At 36.6% G+C, this 21,414-nt stretch overlaps 1 protein-coding gene and 1 pseudogene across 1 annotated transcript in view; both read left to right on the forward strand.

Annotated features, from left to right (window-relative positions):
* Positions 1 to 20,392, forward strand: part of Heph (hephaestin) — a 79,598-nt gene extending 59,206 nt beyond the window's left edge. Inside the window, exons 13-19 of the mRNA XM_028774349.1 lie at positions 5,556 to 5,948; positions 9,992 to 10,098; positions 10,981 to 11,206; positions 13,657 to 13,796; positions 14,183 to 14,345; positions 16,837 to 16,881; positions 19,465 to 20,392. Of these exons, the coding sequence (XP_028630182.1) occupies positions 5,556 to 5,948; positions 9,992 to 10,098; positions 10,981 to 11,206; positions 13,657 to 13,796; positions 14,183 to 14,345; positions 16,837 to 16,881; positions 19,465 to 19,697 (1,307 nt within the window). The 3' untranslated portion in view covers positions 19,698 to 20,392. The remainder of the gene's footprint in view (positions 1 to 5,555; positions 5,949 to 9,991; positions 10,099 to 10,980; positions 11,207 to 13,656; positions 13,797 to 14,182; positions 14,346 to 16,836; positions 16,882 to 19,464) is intronic.
* LOC114626848 lies at positions 4,797 to 6,518 on the forward strand (annotated as a pseudogene).
* Positions 20,393 to 21,414: the final 1,022 nt, after the last annotated feature.

Genomic DNA, 21,414 nt, shown 5'->3' on the forward strand with positions numbered 1-21,414 from the left:
TATTAATGTCTCTCTTTTTTCTCTCTTTTTTGTTGATTTTATAGTTTGGGATGTTTTCTAGTCCTCAATTTCTTATGGGTTATTCTATTGTGGTTTATTCTTTCCTGTAGCCTCCTAAATGTGCACAGTGAGTTCAAAGCTTTCTTTCTGTAGAGCTGGTTTAGTGGTTATGAATTCCTTTATCCTGTTTTGTCTGTCATGAAAAGTTTTCCTTTCTTCCCCAGTCATGACAGATTAGTTTGGGGTATGATAGTCTAGATTGGTATCTCTTGACTTTCATAACTCAAAATACATTATTCTAAGCCCTGTTGCTTTTAAATTTTCTTCATAAATCTGTTGTTCTGATGACATTGACTTTACATATGACTTGCTGTTTTTGTCTTCCATATATTATAATAATAAAACACATACACATCTATAATGTTTTGACTATAATATGATATAGGTAGGTACTTCTCTGTTCATTTTGACTGGATACTTTCCTACAGCTGGAGCAGTCTGTGAAATGGCTGTATTGACAGTGTTTTCTAAATCTGTAGCATGAATTTTTCTCCTTCTAGTCCTATGATCAATAGATTCCATCTTTTCATAATGACCCATAGATGTCAATTGTTCTTACTTCTTTATCATTCTTTAGATCTTCTATTTCCTCTGCCTTTCTTTCTCCCCTAGTATTCTTTCTTTATCTTAAGCCCTTATATATTTTTGGTTTATTTACTATGATACTTTTTATTTTACTTATCTTTATTTCCAGTATTTCTGTTTTTTTCAGTACACCTATATATTTATTAACTAGACTTTCATATTAATTAGTGACTTTCTTGTTTCATTTACTCTGTTCTTTTAGAATTTATTCAGGAGTTTGTATCCACTGTGATTTCTTTGAACATACCTAATATCTTTTTGTGTTATCTGGGATTTTATCTAATTCACTATTACTGAAAGATTTAGCAGGTTTTTGTTTGTTTGTTTGTTTGAGGAATCATGTTGCCTTGGTTTTTTGTGTTGAATAATTTTGCATAAGATGCCATGCTTTGGGGATTTGTTTGTTGTTTGGATTAAAAAAATAAAAGCTTTCCTCAATTTTTATTAGAAATATTTGCAATCTGAGGTGGTTTGTAGAGATTCCATCATGGTATGAAACACTTCCTTATTTAAGAGTCATTATGTATTACTGTAGTAGTTTGGCCTAAAAGCTTTGAAGTACAATGTCAGACAAAACACATAAAAGGGCTCAGGTAGCTCCAGACTTTTGACATTGCAACTTCATGATTTTTTTCTGCTAGTATGCATTCATAGCTATCCCAGGACACCATGCAGCCTATGGGCAATAGGTTTGATGTACTTGAATCCAAACTATCTACTAATTTTTATCATATGGAAGTTGTAAGGGATTGTACTGATTTTCTAGGGTTGGCCCAAGAAAATACCTCAAATGATGCCAACAACAGATATTTTATTGTCTTAAGTTGTTGGAAACTAGAGCTCTACATTAAGGAACTGGAAGATTGCCTCATTTTTGTTTTGTTTTATTTTTCAGTTTTTTTTTTGAGACAGTGTTTCTTGTGTAGCCTTGGCTGTCCTGGAACTCTCTCTGTAGATCACATTAGCCTCAAAATCTCAGAGATCTGCCCACCTCTGCCTCCCAAGTGCTGGGATTTAAGGCACATGCCACCACTTGTTTTCTTAAGGGCTGTGAAGGAAGGCTTATTTTAGTTTTTTTCAGGCCCCAGTCCTTTTGGATTGTAGATAGCTGTATTTTCCTTGTTTTTTAAGGTTTTTTTGTATTAAAGATCATGAGCAAAAGCAATTTGGAAATATAAGTGATTGTTTGATCTTAGAACTTTTAGGTCATATTCCCTCACTGAGGAAAATCAGGGAAGCAATCTAGAGGCAAGAACTGATGCAGAGACCATAGAGAACACTGCTTACTGGCTTGCTCATCATGGCTTGCTCATTTTGATTTCTTACACCATCCAGGACCACCTACCTACCAAGTGGATAAAGCCTAAAATTACTCAACTATGGGATCTTATAAAATAAAATATAAGTTACATATTCTCTTACTCCAAGAGGGAAGAACAAGGGCACAGTCACATTCAGACCAAAACAGAACCAAAATACAACATTCTGAACAGTTCAGGGATTGATGTCTGAGACAGGATCACAATCTTTTGGGCCCCTAAAGACTTCTAAAAGCTCCAGCTCTGCCATTTGCAGCGTAATCAGCTTTTCTTATAAATTTAGCCCAGCTCCACTCCACAGTTGCTGCTATCCTTGGTTGTCATCCCATAGTACTGGTATCCCCAACATTCTGGGGTCTCCACTGCAACTGAGGATGAATCTTCACTAGTGGCCTCGCCTGACATCTCATATTGACAACCCTCAGCTGCTCTCCATGACTGCTTTAGACCTTCAAAACCAGTACCACCTAACTCTTATATGTTACCAATTTCAGCTGCCAGCATGAATACAGTCATGGTCACCCTGGATCAAATCTTCTGGGTTTTGATCCTGAGAAAATATTCCCAGAAGATTTCTCCTAAATGATGCTGGTCTCTTCTTAACCACAGCTTATTTCTCAGCTACAGGGAACCAGCATCAATTGCCTCAGTAAAGCAATGTTTGACTTCAGTAGTGCTAGTATCTTGTTAATCACAGCTGAGTCTTCAGGTCTAGCTGACCAGAATCAAGGATTCTTAATACAAAACATCCTTCAAATAGCCCTGGTAGAGTCTTTGTTTCCTTCTAAAACTCCACAAACCAGTCTTCCATCATCTGCATCTCTTTCAGCATTCCTATCATTTAAGCTCCCACAAGCCCAATTAAGCTTTGATCACTCAATCATTGGTCTTCCTAGCTCAACGTTCCAAAGTCCTTCCACAATCCTCTTCAAATAACATGGTCAGGTCCATCAAAGCAATATCACATGAACCTGTTACCAATTTCTGTTTTAGGTTACTATTGCTTTAATAAAGTCCAATGCCAAATCAACTTGGAGGGGAAAGGGTTTCTTTCAGCTTACAGTTCCATATCACAGTTCATCACCTAAGGAAGTCAGGGCAGGAATTCAATAAAGTCAAGAACCTGGAGGCAGCAACTAAAGTAGAGACAATGGAAGAATGCTGCTTACTAACTTGCTCCTCATGGCTTGCTCAGCCTGCTTTCTTATAGAACACAGGACCACCTGCCCAGAGGTGGGGCAACTCACAATGAGCTTGCTATCCCTCATTAATCATTAATTAATAAAGCTCAGTTCTGTGGGCTTCCCCTATATATGCAAAGTGCTGCACATTAAACTTTGAGCCTTGATCAGAAAAAATAAAGAAAAGAAAAAAAGAAAGCCCTATAGACTTGCCTATACTAATGGAAGCAGTTTCTCAACTGATGTTCCTTTGCACAGATAACTCTAGCTTGTATCAAATAGACAAAAACAAACAAAGGAACAAACAACCAAAGCATTCTACCTTCGGGTCATTTTCTTTTTATGTGTGTCTCTGTACTTAAAGTTCTCCTTCTTGTAAGGATTGTGGGTAATGCAGACCTGCCCTACTAACCTCATTTAAAACTGATTTCCTTCTTTCTAATTTGACCATGTTTCTAAATGAGGTCAGGTTCTGAGCTAATAGGGGTGAAGACTTCAATATATAACATTTTGGAAGGGACACATTTGAACCAATAACACAAAGAGGATGAAGTAGTGAAAAGGAAATGAGGAAAATGAGACAGTAAATGTTGACAGAACCATAAAATGCTTACTTGTAAAGGAACCACAGAAGCAAGGAGAGAATTGAATGTGGTATATATGGGGAGATAGATAAGCATAGAAGTTAAAGATCCAGGATAGAGGATGAATCTAAATCTGGCAGTACACAAAAAAAAATGATATTAAGAACTCTAATGAAAGAAGTAATCTTAAGTCATAAAAAGAAAACCTCTCCATCTGAGACTGGAGGGAATCGTAGATGTGAATACAAATATGTTACTAGAATTGGTAATGACAGTGTTACAGATGAGAGCCTTCAGAGTGGTCATGTGAAAATTAATTTTGGTTCTCACTTTAATTAAACTGAAGAGGTTGCAGGGATTTGTGAAATACTTCCTTAGGTGTGTGTGTATGATAACATTTCCAGAGAAAATTAAGGCAGGAAGATCTGTATGTAGACAGCAATACCCTATGTACTGCAGTTCTGAGTAAATCACAAAATGTCTAGTTATTACCACTCTACTTCCTGACTGCTTATATTGGGAGCTGCTTGCTCTATTATTCCCTGCCCATCATGATGTACTGAAACCATGACTCAAGATAAACATCTCTTCCTTTAAGTTGTTTATATTAGATATTTTGTCACAGGGACAAGAACAGTTACTAATCTAGACAGTAAGAGCAGAATTCTAGAGTTAAGCTTAATAAGTTCAAATTTCAGTCTGATATGTGACATTTAGAAAGCTATTTTAACATTTGTCTGTGATCAACCTCAACTTCATATCTACAGAGGTTTCTTTTAGAAGATTCAGTAACTCACTGTGTTATAAGTGCTATACAAGTATCTAGCAATTCCATTATCTGACTTAAAATGAGACTTTGGGAGTGAGGTACAGAACAGGTCAGACTTGAAGTGCATGGTAAAAGTTTTGAGTTGTTCACCAAGGAGAACAGGATATGGAGCTACAAAATTAAATAGCACTGGGGACATAGCTGAGACTGTGACTACATTTTTTAAAGCTGCAATATGCTCTCACTTGTCACCATTGGCTTGCCTTGCCATAAACGCTCCCACAACTGCTTCACAGAAATGCTTCAATTACCCACAGTCCTTAGCCAGATGAGACCAGTGTTCTGGCCACTGGATCCTCATCTAACTGGGGCCTGTGCCAACAATATAAAATTTGGTGTGGATGCTCAAGCCTTAATGCTTCATGGTATAGACCTTTTAGCAGATGTTATAGCTGTTACAATGGAGCCAAAGGAAAGAACAGTGATTATTCAACAGAGTTGAGGAAGTTCAAAATTAACAAAAGATGGGGATACTGTTGCAAAACTATTGCAAAGTAAATTAATTTAAAGGATAAATACAAAAATATCTTGGCTCAATTTGTTCAGTATTTTGCCAATGACACAAACGAAGAGGCTGAGGATGGCATTACCCCTATTACTGTTCTGGCATTGTCTATTGCCAAGAAGGGCTTTTAGAATGTCATCAAATGGGCTAATCCAGTGGAAATCCAGAGAAATATATGTTGGCTGTTGATGCTCTAATTGCTGAACTTAAAATACAAACTAAATATGTGACAACCCCTGCAGAAATTGCTCATATTGCTACAATTTCTGCAAATGGGGACAAAGACATTGGAAACATCATTTCTGATGCAACAAAAAAAGGTTGGAAGAAAGGGTGTCATCACAGTGAAGGATGGAAAAACCCTGAGTGATGAATTAGAAGTTATATTGAAGGCATGAAGTTTGATAGAGGATATGTTTCCCTGTATTTTATTAACAAATCAAAAGGTCAAAATGTGAATGTTAAGATGCCTATGTTCTGTTGAGCAAAAAGAAAGTGTCCAGTCTATTGTAGCTGCTCTTGAAATTGCCAACGCTTATCAGAAGTCCTTGATCATAATTGTTGAATATGTTGATGCAGGAACTGTAAACACACTGGTTTTAAACAGACTAAAAGTTGGTCTTCTGGTTGTAGCAGTCAAAACTCCAAAGTTTGTGGACAATAAGAAGAGCCAGCTTACAGATATGGCTGTTGCTACTGGTGCTACAGTGTTGGGAGAAGAGGGATTGAATCTAAATCTTGAAGATGTTAAAGCTCCTGACTTAAGAAAAATTGGAGAGGTCATTGTCACCAAAGATGATGCTATGCTTTTGAAAGGAAAAAGTGACAAAGCCCAAATTGAAAAATGCATGCAAGAAATCACTGGGGAGTTATACATCACAACTAGTGATTATAAAAAGGAAAAGCTAAATGAATGACTTGCTAAACATTCAGGTGGAGTAGCTGTGTTGAAGGTTAGAGGGACAAGTGATGTTGAAGTGAATGAGAAGAAAGAGTTACTGGTGCTCTCAAAGCTACCAGAGCTGCAGTTAAGGAAGGCATTGTTCTAGTAGGGAGCTGCGCTCCACTTCAGTGCATGCCAGCCTTGGATTCATTAAAGCCAGCTAATGAAGATCACAAAATACATAAAGAAATTATAAAAAGAGCACTCAAAATTCCTGCAGTGTTGATTGCTAAGAATGCAGGTATTGAAGGATCTTTGATAGTTGAAACAATTTTGCAGAGTTCCTCAGAACTTGGTTATGATGCCATGCTTGTAGATTTTGTGAACATGGTGGAAAAGGGAATCATTGAGTCAACAAAGATCATAAGACTGCTTTACTGGATGCTGCTAGGGTGGCCTCCTTGCTAACTACAGCCAAAGCTGTAGTGACAGAAATTCCAAAAGAAGAGAAGGACCCTGGAATGGGTGCAATGGATGGAATGGTAGGGGGTATGCTAGGTAACATGTTCTAACTCCTAGAATAGTGCTTTGCCCTTATCAATGAACTGTGACAGGAAGCTCAAGGAAGGTTCCTCACTGATAACTTTGGCTGGCTGACCTCTGTAACCATCAGTTACTTGTTTCCATTGACAATATATAATGGTTTACTACTGTCATTGTTTATGCCTACGGATAATTTATTTTGAGGTTTTGAATAAAGTCATTTGTACATTCCTGATACTGTGTATGAGAGACATGTACCAGTGTCCTGCTTTCAGCTTAAATCACTGATGCATTTCTACTGTTCAGTTACTGTCAGAACTATAGCTCTGTGTCACCAGATGAGATGCCAGAAGCAGCCTTTCTATTGAGAATGAAAATAATTGTGTAAAAAAGTAGAGAAGTATCCAATTATGTGACAACCTTTGTGTAATAAAATTTTGTTTAAAGTTAAAAAAAGAGCTGCAGTCCACAAGGTATTTCATCAGCAGCTTTCATCAGCTTTGTTGAGCATCTACTGCTCTAATACCAGAGGAGGTACATTTCAAGATGATACATCATTTAGTGGTTTTCAGCTTTAGTGAACATGAGAATTACTTGAAGTTATTGAATCATATATGGCCAGTGATATAATATTGTGATTACTTAGTGATGGGGAGCCAAAATCACGGCCTTGCGCATGTTAGGGAAAATTGTACTATTAAGCTACAAAAAAGTCATTGTGATTTCTGATTTTGACTTTCATTTTCTTTATAGCTGCTGATGATAACATTTATTAGGCTCTTACTTAGTCATGTATCATCTTTCTTGAATCATTCAAAGTTTCGCTCATTTTAATTGGGTGGTTTGTTTTGTTTTATTAAATTGTGAGAGGTCTTTATTATTGTATTAAAAACAAATAGAATTTAGAAAGAACACATGATTTAAATAAATACTTCTCCCACAAAAGTATTTAAAAATACCAGTAAATGCCAGAGAAAATTCTCAACATCATTAGACATGAGAGAACAATAAATCAGAATTTCAATAAAGTAACAGATCTCCTTTACCAAAACAAAATTAAGAAAAAATGTAACTACTTTTTAATGAGAATATTGAGAAGGTAGACTCTACATAATGATGTTTGATGAGTCCACTGCTTTGGAAATCAGTTTGCCAATTCCTCCAATTGTTAAAAATTGGCATTACTGTATCATTCAATAATTTCATCCTAAGTTGTACACTCAAGGTAAATGAATATGTAACTTCATAAAAAACCTGTATGATAATTAATGGCAGCATTTTTACGATTCTGTGGATTAAACCAGGGGCTTTATACATTGTAGGAAAGTGCTTTATCACTGAGTCCTTAAAGTCAATTTTATTCATATTTCTCTCAAAGTAGAAATGTCCAAGTATCTACCAAATGATGAATTGATGAATAAAATGTAATATATCTATAAAACGTCATATACTTTCGCAATAAAAAGCAACCGAGGATGTGCCAGCATGGATAGACCATGAAAATGTCATAAAAATGAAATAGTGTAGTAAGAGAAAGACAATAAAACATATGATTCAACTTGTATGAAATGTTCAGAAAAAGATAGAAAACAAGTGTATGGTTGCATTGAGGTGGTGAATAGATTAAAGTGTGACAAGAGTATAGGGATTTATTGATTGTAATGAGTTGTTCTAAAATAGATCACAGTAGTAGTTACAGAATTATGTAAAAGTATATTATTTTGAGGTGCAATATCTTATTGCTTTGTCATTTATTTTATTTGAATCTTTATGGGCTATAATGTAATAATTCTATCTATCTATAAATATACAATAATTAAATTCAAGTAGTTAGACATGAGTGAATTGTATGGGGTGTAAGTCATATCTCAATAAGTTGCTATAGAAGGTCAATATGGGAATAATCGGAAGTTGGTTGGAAAAGGCTAGGTTAGAGGCAGGTCACTTTTCCGGTGGAGATATGAACAGAGATCCATTCACCACAGATAGAGCAGTGACAATTGCTCAAGCTAACCACTCCATCCAAATGTACTTTCTCCAAGTAGTAAGTTTATTGGGGTATTTACAGCAGCAGTAATGGTTCAGGGGTTACATATGGCAACATGGATAATCCAAATGCAGTAGAACCATCAAAAACCTCACCCTAACATAGGCGATATCTCACCAAATTTGCATTCCTGGAGCTTCCTGCATTACTCCTTCATTCTTAGCAGTTGTTACTGTTTATATAACCTCCCACAGAAGCTCCTTGTGAATGTTGGAAGTATCCAGGAGTTTCCCAAGACTTGTGAAATTTGTTCAGTTTCTGAGCCTTACAAGTTTTGTTTGCTCCCTGAGTTTTAAAGGGCCTCCCTCCTTCCTTTAGGAGAGCATGATTCATTTAAGTTCATTACAGACCAGACCTGTTTATTAACAGTTTAAGTGGGTAAACAACAGTCTAAACTAGGATAGAGGTAGTTGCTCTTCAAAGGACAGAGAGAACTATGAACTAGTAACATATTGTAGAAGGGTGAGAGATATGAGTCAATGGTTAAGAGCAAATGCTGCTGTCCCCAAGGATGTGAGTTCGATTCAGAAAACCCACACCAGGCAACTCATAAAACATCTCTGAGTCCTGCTCCAAGAAATATCATGGTGCCTTCTTGCCTCAATGGCCACCAGCACTCATGTAGATATACACATACATTTAAAACGAACTTACAAATTAAGTAGAGAGCTAGAGTCAGTTTGACTTGGTACTTCATTGGGTGTTGAATAGATGAATGTTAAAGTGGCAAAGAAAACTAAGGTTTTGATTTTTGACAAGTAGAAAAATGGTTGTGTTATTTCTGAACAGTAGAGGCACAGATTTTTTTTAATGTATTACTTTTTCAAAGATGAGAATTAAATTTAACACCATTTTAGGTTATGCTTGGTCCTGAAGATTGAAACTAGGGTGTCATACACATCAAGATGTTCTACCACTGAACTATAACCCCAATAGAAAGTTTCCATTTTTATCTCCTATTAGGACAATATTAAAATAATACCTAATGTTTAATTAAAATTTTGAGATGAGAACTTAGTAACAATAGAGGTCTGACTTGAAGCATTTAAGATTTTTCAAGACATAGATCATAATATGCGACTAAAATCTTTCATAGAGTATTGAATCGAAGGGGAGAGATGACTGTGGAGCTTATGAAAACAGTTTCATTAGGAGGCAGCAGCAGGAAATCAAGACAAGCACAAAAAATGATATAACATTATAGCTACTAAAACTAGCAGCAGGACTACATTACCATGGGATTAGGCCTAAGCTTTGGGGAGTGGAGATTGAGGGTTTTTTTTTCCAAGAAGGAAGAAAAACATGTAGCAAAAATAAAATGGAGTCAGGTATAAGTGATAGAAAAGGATCTTAAGGGTGGGTACTGAGACTCACCTACTGTAGCCTTGAAGAAAGATCTAGAAATTGAGAGAAATGACTTACTTAGTCCAATGAGACATTCCTTACTATCCTTAGGTGAAGTACTTACTTACCAGTGGAACATCCCAGAAAGATCTGGTCCTGGTCCTAGTGACTCTGCTTGTGTTTCCTGGATTTATTATTCTGCAGTGGATCCCATCAAGGTAAAGAAAAAAAGAATATTGAAAGAAAGATCTCAGAATTGGGTAAATTACCTGGCAAAACAACAACTACCAAAGATGTGGTTAAAAACAAACAGCTCTGTAATACCTGGAGTTTGAGGAAATTTACTCAAATGCTTGCCCTATTTTAATAGTCAGGAAGAGGGATAGAGATAATGGATCACACCACATACTTGGCATGAGGATTTTTCTTTCTCGTCTTATCTTTCTGGATCTTGTAAAGCAGTATGTACCCATATTTTCAAGAATGGGATAGTTGACAGGAAATTAAGGGTCTAGTCATAAATTCGACTCTAGAGTATCCTTGGAATAACTAGAATAAAGTCATGCTGCTTCTGTCTCTTAATATGGAAAACAAATTTTGTCTGTGTAGCTAGTTAATCACACGTCATCAGCAATATATTGTGCCTACTCTATTATGGGTATTTTTCTTGGTGTTATGGATGATTCAAATGTAAAATATCTTACCTATTTTTAAAGTGTATGGTCTAGTTGAGCAAATGAGAAGTAGAAAGGGTATCAGAATGGAAGCTACCTGTAATCTGAACTTTGAAATCTAAATAAGAACATTCTGGAGTATGTTGAAAGGAGGACATTGCAGGCATAGGAAACTAATTAAAAAGGTATCGTGTAGTTAATAATGAATGAATAATTCAATCTAGCTAAAGCATAATACCACTTCTCAACTATGCCTTGGTTAGAATGAATTCGGTTATCAGAATAAGATACTTAGGAGTTAAGGCATTTATGAAGAAGTGCTAAAGGGCTTATAGTTTGCTTATTTGTGGCCCAACTCCCTATAGAATACTATCATCCAGGAATAATCTCAAATCTTTCTTTCTTTTGCCTTTCTCGTTTCCTTAGGACATGTATAGTGGCCTGGTGGGACCCTTAGTCATCTGCCGAAATGGTATCTTGGAACCCAATGGAGGCCGGAATGATATGGACCGAGAATTTGCCTTGTTGTTTTTGATCTTTGATGAGAACCAATCTTGGTATCTGAAGGAGAATATTGCAATATATGGACCCCAAGATGCAACTGATGTTAACTTGCAGGATGCAACTTTCCTGGAGAGCAATAAAATGCATGGTCTGTAGAAAAGAAGCTACTCTTATTTCAAAGTAGTTCTCACTGGTTTCATGAGATGATCTGCTAAGTTCATCTCTATGGGTGCATAATTCTGGAAAAGATGAGAACGTTGGACAGTTGAATGGAAATTATTTAGAAAATGACATATATTTTCAAATATATATGCATATATTTGCAAATAGATACATGGTCCAGATAAGATGAGGTGCACAGAAAGAAGGAAGCTAACTCTTTAAAGTTATCACACACACACACACACACACACACACACACACACACACTCACACACATTTTAACATTACTAGATAAGGGAAGATGAATATTTATAACCCTCTCTCTATATAACTAGCCACCTGGTAAGTGCCCTTCTGTTTCAAAATTCTGGGTTTGTTTTTTCTCTCAAAAGCATGTTATTTAACCACCAGATTAAATTCTGGATCTGTTTTGCCAATACAGACAAATGAATGGCAACTTGTCATTTTTTACCACTTTTAGAGAGAAATTTAAATTTACATGAAGTAGTTGGAGAAGACAGCTGCAGAGAATAGCACACTGAGCTTATATTACATGCAATAAAGAACTTTTGAGTTTTGAATGGCTTTGGGGTCAGAGAATTGCATCATCAAAGCCTCCTTGGCTCTAGACATCTGGTAGCTTTCCACAAAAAAAGAGGAAGTCTCAAGTAAGAGGGAGAGCTTAAGTGCAGTGGAATGTAGGAAGTAACCTCTCCCCAGCACTTCTTGCCCAAGATTTCTTTGATCTGAGAGTGAGGTTCAGCTTTGATAATGACGCTAATGGAACTCAAAAGTAGTATCCCATTGTCCTATAGGGTTTTATCTATTTCTCCTTGATGGAAAGATGAGTGATTCACACCAGAACAGATGATTCACAACTTTACAAAGTGAACTTTTTTTAGGTTCCGTCAAATCAAGGAAATAAATGAGCTAGAACAAAGGAAATGAGGGCACAGTTAGGTCCTCCCCATTCAGGATTTAGCCAATGCTCACATTCATCTACTTGGGTGTCCATTTGGCCAAACTTTAGATATCACTCTAGCTAGTTAGATGGTAGCTATATTTGAACATTTTCTCAGCATTAGCACAAAGAAAAATGTAGTCCGAGGGGACAAGTAAACAATATTCTACCTCCTCCTTTACATTTCTGAACCAACTGAGAAAAATAAATGGTTAAGGTAAAATATGAGCCTTATTACTGAGAATGCTAATTGGAAAACTTAATTTCATTCTGTAACTAAATATGATTGCTGATACTTTCCTTGCAATGGATAAGTTTGTTTTTTTAAATTGTCATTGACATCATTAGACAACAAAATTTCTCCACATTAAAAGAGGCAGAATCTTATCCAGAACCAATTAGTGAACCAATTTGCACCCTTTTATGTGATCAAAGAGATAAAATATCTAGAAGTGGCTGAGCTGAACAATTTCAGCCATTTTTTACAAACCAAATCTGCAATTTGATGTTGGTAGACATACAGAAACACTGGAGCTTCCATTCTTTTCTCCCTTGAAGAGTAGAGTAGAAATCATCTTCTACCTGTGAGAAATGAGCTGTGGGAGGAAATTGTTTGGGGTAAAATCTTACTAATATGACAATATGAGTTACTGTAACAATGAATAGTTCAGTGTCTTTCAAAGTCCCCATAGGATGTGACTTTGGAAGAGAATGTGTTAATTAAGCAATGCATTTTGTAGTCTGAGTTATCTGCGTGTGGTTCCGCAAATGTGCGGGGAAGCTACAGCATTGTATTATATAAATTTATTTCCTGCTTATTAGTAACCTAAGGTAAGATGGCAACATAAGCTTTCACACCTTAAAAGATAAATAAACCTGGAAGACAGATTTTGGAGAGTTCTAATGAATCATGCTGAGGAGTATTGGAGGAGTTCAAAGGGGGAAAGTGATATGAGAAATTGAGGTTACATAGAGGAGCTTAGGAAATCAGCAAAGTTTTCATGAGACAGGTGAAGTTTTAAAGAGAAATAATAAGGAAGCATTATTTATGGGAGGGACACTCAGAAGCCTAAAGATACAAATAATGTGAATAGACTGTATGGATGATGGTGAAAGAAAAAAAATCACACTAATTGGAATAGCTGCTGGTAGTAAGAGGTGAATTTGGGAAGGTGGTGTGGAGGTGTATTTTAAATGAACTTATTGCCTGACCTGTAGAGCAATGGGCTTGTTGTTTGTTGTCATTATAATTTTTTTTAACTTCAGAATAACATGGTTCAAATAATTGCTGAGGGGGGAGAGGGGGGAGAGAGAGCGAGAACTCTGATATCATTACTGTGGAAGATACATTGAAGAGAGATATGTAGCCATAGTAGCCTATTGCTGTCATCAGAAATGATAGGGCAATAGAAAACCTAGGGCAATAGAAAAGTTTAAATAAAAGAAAAGATGTGAGACATTTTCTTCTTTTACAGCCATCAATGGGAAACTCTATGCTAACCTCAGGGGTCTTACGGTGTACCAAGGAGAACGAGTAGCCTGGTACATGCTAGCCATGGGCCAAGATACTGACATTCACACTGTACACTTTCATGCAGAGAGTTTCCTCTATCAGGTGAGCTGAAAAGATGATTTAGCCCCTCTGGGATAATTGAAAGAATGCCTTAAGAGCCATTGCAGAAGGTAATGGCAATGAATAAGATAATAGTTAAGGAGTATGAAATTCTATGGAAAAGTTCAGAGAAAGTAGGTTTGAATCATCTAAAAGAACTGATAACATCTTTCATGTGTGACATGTTATGAAAAAGTAGGAGAAGAGAGGTCTGCTGTTTTAGTTTGCATGATTCAATTCTAGAAGAGATAAATGAAAGGAGAGTTTCTCTTTGGTACAGACATTTTGTCTTAACCTAATTTTTGACATCATAGAGTTTTATTTCCTATAAGCTGTACATTGGTTCCTATAATTTTCAGTTCTTCTCTACATCCCCATCTTTCTTTCAGAATGGGCACAGTTACAGGGCAGATGTGGTGGATCTCTTCCCAGGAACATTTGAAGTTGTGGAGATGGTCGCCAGCAACCCTGGGGCATGGCTGATGCACTGCCACGTGACTGACCATGTTCATGCTGGCATGGAGACCATCTTTACTGTCTTGTCTCATGAAGGTAAGATCCAAATCCCCTACGTGCATCATTTTCTAACGAAACCAGGTGATAGGAAGGAGTGACTTGAACTTCCTCTGCTTGTCCAAAAGAGCCAGATTTTATCATAAAGCAATGCTCCTTAGGCATTTCCCTAAGCTGCATTTCTCATCCTCCCTTGATAAGCTCACATCGGGTGGCATAGCCTGAAACTGGGAGGGGGGAACTTTTTGCTTGTGTAGTTTTACCATGATTTGACAAAAATATAATTTATTTACAAATTCACCATTTAAAGTTATTTCAAGGAAGTTGCTACTGAATCTTTCTTTGATGTAGTCATTTTCAAAAAGACAAATGTGTGGGGCTGGAAAGATGGTTGATTCAGCATCAGTGCTTGCAAGCAAGCAGGAGAACTTAAGTTTGCAGCCATTTAATAGAAACAGTATGACCATAAGCCCTGTAACCCAAGATCTGCAGTGTTGCTGCAGGGTGAAGACAGGGAGATTTCAGGAGCTCACTGGCCAGCCAGTTAAATCAAACAGCAAGTTCTGCGTTCAGTGGGATACTCTGTCAAGGAAACAAAGTTTGAAAGCACTAAAGGAAACATCCAGTATCCTCCTCTAGCCTTTGAATTCATGGGCATGAGCACACATACATACACAAACACATGTGAGCATAGATTCAAACACACACTCCCAAATTAAAAATAAAATAAGTACATAAAAATAAAAAACCCAAATATTTACAAGTCAGCCAATTCTAGTAGAACATGTCTGAGATACCCAGACACCTCAATAGTAAACTCCTAGAGAAGATTATACCGAGGAAAAAGTTGGAGTGCTGCAGGTGACAAAGGCTACCCAGATGTGACCTTACCCTTCCTTACAGCGTTTAATTTGCGTACTAGCCATGAGAAACATGTTCTCACTCCCTTCCTTACTAGGAGGCAAGTACCACTTGCATTGTTCTTCCAGTGTAAGAGAGCTGCTAGCAAAATAATAAGCATTAAAATTAGATTTTGGGTTACTGATGTGATACAGGTCTGGATCACCAATCTAATATAACCATTATTGATCATGACTGCCAAAACTGCAGTGTATGTGCAAGTGATTAGAATAAAGAAGTTCAACGATGGAAATTGACAAAGACTGTACTAATAACTAAAGACTTACGTGGATGATCATATCTAAGAGTAACAAGAAATGCTTTCGGTTTTCCTATCTAGTTAGTTTTATCTAGAAGTTAAAACAATCTTTACTGAAATGCAAGAAACAATATTGAATAGCAAATACCTCAGAAAAGAGCTAACCCCCATTGCAAAACGAAAGGAAGAATTATTTTGATATAGGACTGAATATGTAGAGAAGTATATTTAGCAGAGAACAGGGGCTTTCTGAAGGGAAATTGAGAAATGATGGAAGAGAAACAGTATAATATTAAATAAAACGGGGATAGAGAAAGTGACAAGAATCATAGAAATAAAGGCAGAGGGGAGGGCTAACATATTTTGGCTTCCTAGGTCTATGGACTTGTCCTCATTTCCTGTGATCACTCAAAATCAAATTAACATTTTAATATCGATTCTTACTGATTAAATCTCTTATCTGACTGTGTCATGCATGTTTATTAATATATTCTGATTATTCTCTCCCCATTATCTACGTCTTTCCCTACCACCCACCTGCAATCAGTTCCTTTCTCATTTTCATGACTTTAGGCTGGTTTTGTGACATTCAGTTTAATCAGAGCTGTCTGTATGACCATTGGATTGGAACTATTTGTTGGAGCCTGGTGAGATCATCAGTGGGTACTTAACTGAAGACAATGGCCCTCACTTTCCTTGAATCTATCTGTAGCAAATTCCAGCCATGAGGAGTAGAGACCTCTGAGCCCTTCCTCCATCTATGCTTGACTGTTGTCAGTGTCATTTTTATGCAGACTCACTATTGGCCTCCACACTTGCTCTGAGTTTGTGATTGCAGTGACTTTGTCTTGCACAAAATGACATTTTGTAGCCTTTCTCAAAATATTTCCAGATCCTGCATTCTTTGTGACACATCTTCCACAGTGTTCCCCAAGCCTTCCAGTAGATGGTATAAATGTCCTGTTTAGGGATGAGAACCATGTGCAGCCATAGGCCCTGGCTTTCAACATTGTTCACAAGAAAGAGACTCTTCTTTCATTAAGGCTGAGAGTATGTCTATAAAGATAAATGTATCTATTTAGGAGATGGCTTGATGCTATGTTAATTTGCTAAACAACAGTATTTGGTGCCCCCTACCACACAGGACCTATGATCTATCTGCCCTGCTGTTGTTTTTAAAAATTAGGTTTAAAATATGTGAGGCATGGGTTCTCTTGCTTTCTTACAGCAGATTTCAAATCCAATCAAAGAGACCTCAATGAAGTAGCAAGTTCCAAAACAGAAATTGCTTCAAGTAATGTAAATATCCCATACAAATTCTATAGGTTGATACAAAGAATAATAGGATCAACCTTCTTCCTTTTTCCACAGAACATTTCAGTACTATGACCACCATTATTAAAGAGACTGGAAAAGGTATGTAAGGTGATATATATACTGGGAAGTTGGAGAGAGAGAGAGAGAGAGAGAGAGAGAGAGAGAGAGAGAGAGAGAGAGAGAGGCAGAGAGAGAGGCAGAGAGAGATAGAGAGAGAGATACACAGAGAAAGACACAGAGAGAAACAGAGAATGTATGTGTGTGTGTCTCTCTGTGTGTGTGTCTGTGTATGTAATATTTGATACTTCTAGCATGACTAAACTTGGATACCATAGTATAACACCTTAAGTTTTCTGTAAGATGTCAGAAGCAAATGAAGTATGTACCCTCAATATGGTTGTTCATCTCATATCTTCCATATAAAGTTTGAAATTTGGGAAAACAACCACATCATAAGTTACAAAACTGTATTCATAGCTCACAAACTATTTTATGAGGGAGATGAAAAATCCAAATTCTGTTGGGTTAAACTTGAAAGAGTTATAGCATAAACAAGAATTTCTATACTCACAATTTGAGACTAGATCAAATACCAGACATCCTTCAACAACTGCTTCTATTCCTTTCTGCTTGTATTTATGGAATACCAAGCAATTTAAACTTGGGAGCCATTCATATTTTTTCTCTTTGAGAAAATAAAGATGCTTTTCCTATAATGCCTAGGTCAAAATTATGATTTTATTCTTTGCTCCATTTGTGCCTTTTACTAAGAAATATTCATAAAATTGTGTGAGGTACAAGGACTATTAGACACAGGCGTGCTATCCCTGCACTTGAGAAGTGGAGCAGGAGAACTATAGGTTCAGGGCAAGCCTATACTCAAAGTGAGGCTGTGTCCTAAAGTGGGAAAAAAAAACAAACACATGTAAAATGGATACTAAAGAATATCACTTAACTCTGGAGGTTTTCAGTGCTACTGAAAACTAACTTCTCATTAGTAAAGTCCCAATGATATACTTAAATTTCTCCTAAATTGTTAACCATGGACTGGGATATATTCTGGAGAGGTTAGAGAGAGGTAAGGTAAGTTTGAAAGGACAGTGCTTAGATTACATTTTCTTCAACTCAAATAACCTAATGTCATATATACGTGTGTGTGTGTATGTTGTTATAAATATATGTATATATATATATATAATACATCAGTATATCAGTTATTAAATATGTGTGTATGTGTCAGATATTCCATTCATATTTGTTTGCACATCTATGCATATTATGTGTGCATTGTTCATAAACTCTCACTGAAGAAAAACTGTCAAAAGTGTTGATTTAATAAAACTCACTAATTTTCTAAATTCAAAGTTTCTTCAGGGTCACAAAAGAAACAAATGCCAGAATGTAAACTCAGAACCAGAATGCTTTGCAGTTTCTATTTGAACTCATTACTTTGCAGCTTTTTCCAGTTCTGTGAAAACATTTATTCATCCAATGCATTCATCAAACAAGTGTCAATTACCAGGGGTACAAAAACCAAATAAAACATAATTGCTACTTTCCAGTGCCTAAAAATGGAATGAGTCACCAAAACAGTAATTGTAATGCTATGCACGGAAAGGGTAAACAGCGATACTATCTTATAATAGTAATAGTAAAGATAGTAAACAGTGACACTATCTTATAATTATTGTATATTTGCTATTTACCAGGTGCCATGCTAAATACTTCATGCATATTATTAGTTCACTTAAACTTGGTAATAATCTCCTTTGTTTGTCATTTTCATTTTACAAAAAAGAGTAAACGAAGATTCATTAGAGATTTGGGTACTTAGCCCCAAGTCACAGATTAAATAAACTATAGGTTCAGAAAGAATACAGGCAATTTGAAAACCTACAGGAAGGCATTATCAATCATACAAATGAATTGCACTTGGTGCTAGAAAGGTGAGAAAAAGGAGGAACTTATTCAGGCAAAGTAAGAAGCACGAACAAAGACAGCCTTTATATGTACCATCATTTGTGTGAAATAAAGATCGAGTTTCTGTGGTTGAATAATAGCAGACAAGACAAGAAAGGTAGTTTAGAGCCTGACTGAGAGGGTTGGAATGTATGACTTCAAGTTCTGTACTAGCCCTGTACATCATTTGAAAACAATGGAATGTTTACATGACAGAAATTATCACAATCATCAGGGAAAATCAATATGAAATTAGTATTAACATGATCTGCAGAGGTGGGATTCCAGACAGCATGGTGGCAAGCTGTCACAGTCTAATGATCAAAATGAGCATTGATAAGCTGTATTGACTCAATGTTTTCTCCCAAGCTTTCACTTATTTCTCCCAGTTCTACCCCTCCCCAGTTCATGAAAATCAAGTCTAATTTTTATTATTTTTATTTATTTTTTCTATAGCACAAGATTTTAAGTATTCTTCAGTAACGCTTAGGTCTTCCCATGAGCAAACAGAATAGGTACATGACTGATTGTCAAGGAATGCTTCCATCTGTGAAATTATAATTGTCTGATTATGAATTTGAAATCTATCTTAATCAGCTGGTATTTTGAAGAGTCAAGACAGGTTTTCTGCCCTATTTTCACGGACTTGACTTGTTTTTCTAGGAGATTTTTGTAAAAGGTAACCTCATGTATAGGTATCCTTTTTCTCTTCCTCTATTTCAGCAGTGACTCTAAAGGACATTGGAGGAGGCAATGTGAAGATGCTGGGCATGAACATTCCCATAAAGGATGTTGAGATTCTGTCTTCTGTCTTGATTGCCATATGTGTGGTTCTGTTGATCATTGCTTTGGTTCTTGGTGGTGTAGTCTGGTACCAGCATCGACAAAGAAAGCTTCGGCGCAACAGGAGGTCCATTCTTGATGATAGCTTCAAGCTTCTCTCTCTCAAGCAGTAATAGCTAAAACCTAAAGAGATCTTCAGGAAACACATCTGGGATGGATCCCATGTTCCCAGAAAGCTGTGTACTAGAGGAAAACTCTTTTGTCAAGGGGTTAGGGGTGGTGGAGAGGCAGAGAATGGAATCATAATTTTCTGGGCATTTCCTTATTTATTTACATGGAATTCATATGCTGTTTCTTTTCCTTTAATTTCCATACAACTTGAGAATTAGGTAAGTTCCTTTGTATACAAATTTCAGCAGCTAGGATATGTCACCCTTCAGTACTGCAAAGTATGGAAATTCCTAGAATATAATCATTCTCACAGAATAGATGCCAAGAAAAAGTTATCAAATTAGGTTTCTAATTCTGGGACCTAGATAGACAAGTACACTTTTAATTGAGCCCAAATGATGAGCTGCGAAGGTAACCCATAATTAAAGGACAAAGAACATAAGCATGATGCAAAATGAGAGGTAGGGTGGGTAGTAGGATTCCAAATTTTACCTTAATTGTCTTTGACAATAGGAGAAATGAATGAATGGACTGTGGTAGTCATGAGTACCTACAACCTCTGGAACCAGAAGCACCTGTAAAACAGTCCTTCATGTTTTTACACAGTGGTACTGAAGAAAATTTTGAGTGTCTTCTCTATGTTTGAAATAGCAAATCATATTCATTAAAGTACTTATTAAAAGGTTGGAATACTGAATTTGGTGATTTTGATGATTCCTGTGGCTACTTGAATGTGGGGTTACATTTTAAACCAAAGAATTTCAGGGGTCTGTGGAGGTATATTTTAGATTTATATAGCCCTCTTGGATCCTGGAGATATGTGTGCTATCGCAAAGCTTACATCCATGTCAGAATGGTAGCATCCTAAAAGACAAGTTCTATAGCCAGAGAAGGTACTGAAACAAGACCCATTCCTGTACACTGAACAAACACAGGTAGGAGCATACATGGTGATTTTGTGGGTAGGAGTGGCTATAGGGATATAAGAGGTATGTTCGCAGTTTATAAACTTCTTTATAAAACAGAATCATTTCTTCCTGTACCTTACAGCAACATTCCTTTGTTGCCAGCATGTTTAGATCTCTCTGAAATTTTGATCAGGAAGTACAGACAAGAAAATAGGAATGAGGTAAGATAGTCCATTCTCACTATAGTTTCCACATGGCAAATGGAGAACAGAAGGAGCATCATGGAGAGTAATGATAATAGCAATGGGATGGGGATATAGCTCAGTGGTAAAGTGATGGCCTAATATAGGACAGTCTGTGGGTTAAAAAAAAGATCATAAAAGGAAACAAAATAGAAAACAAGGTAATAAAAGAAACACATAGTGATCTTACACATTATCAAAGAATTCTAATTCCCAGTTATATAGGATTTGCCTTGGTTCATTCAAGTGAAGATTAGGGTGACTCAGCTGAAAATTGAATGGAGACTCAGATTTTCATCTATTTGACTCCAAAAACAATCTCTTCTCCTTTATCATGGAAAGCTATACTATTCTTTGTCTTTCTTGCCAACTCGATTTCAAATTATGAGGTTGCCTAGCAACTTGTGTATTTAGTTAGCAACCCATAGTGTTGGTTTCCGTTTGCCATGAAATGCTGCAGGTCAGAGGCCAGAAATGAAAACAAAGACCAGAGTAATGCATTTTGTTCGTTCATGGTCAGCGGCTCTCTGGAAAGTTTCTGGAAATCTAGGGAACTTAGATGTGGAGGA

Source organism: Grammomys surdaster, unplaced genomic scaffold (assembly GCF_004785775.1).
Source record: "Grammomys surdaster isolate TR1022 unplaced genomic scaffold, NIH_TR_1.0 240, whole genome shotgun sequence".
Classification (NCBI taxonomy): domain Eukaryota; kingdom Metazoa; phylum Chordata; class Mammalia; order Rodentia; family Muridae; genus Grammomys; species Grammomys surdaster.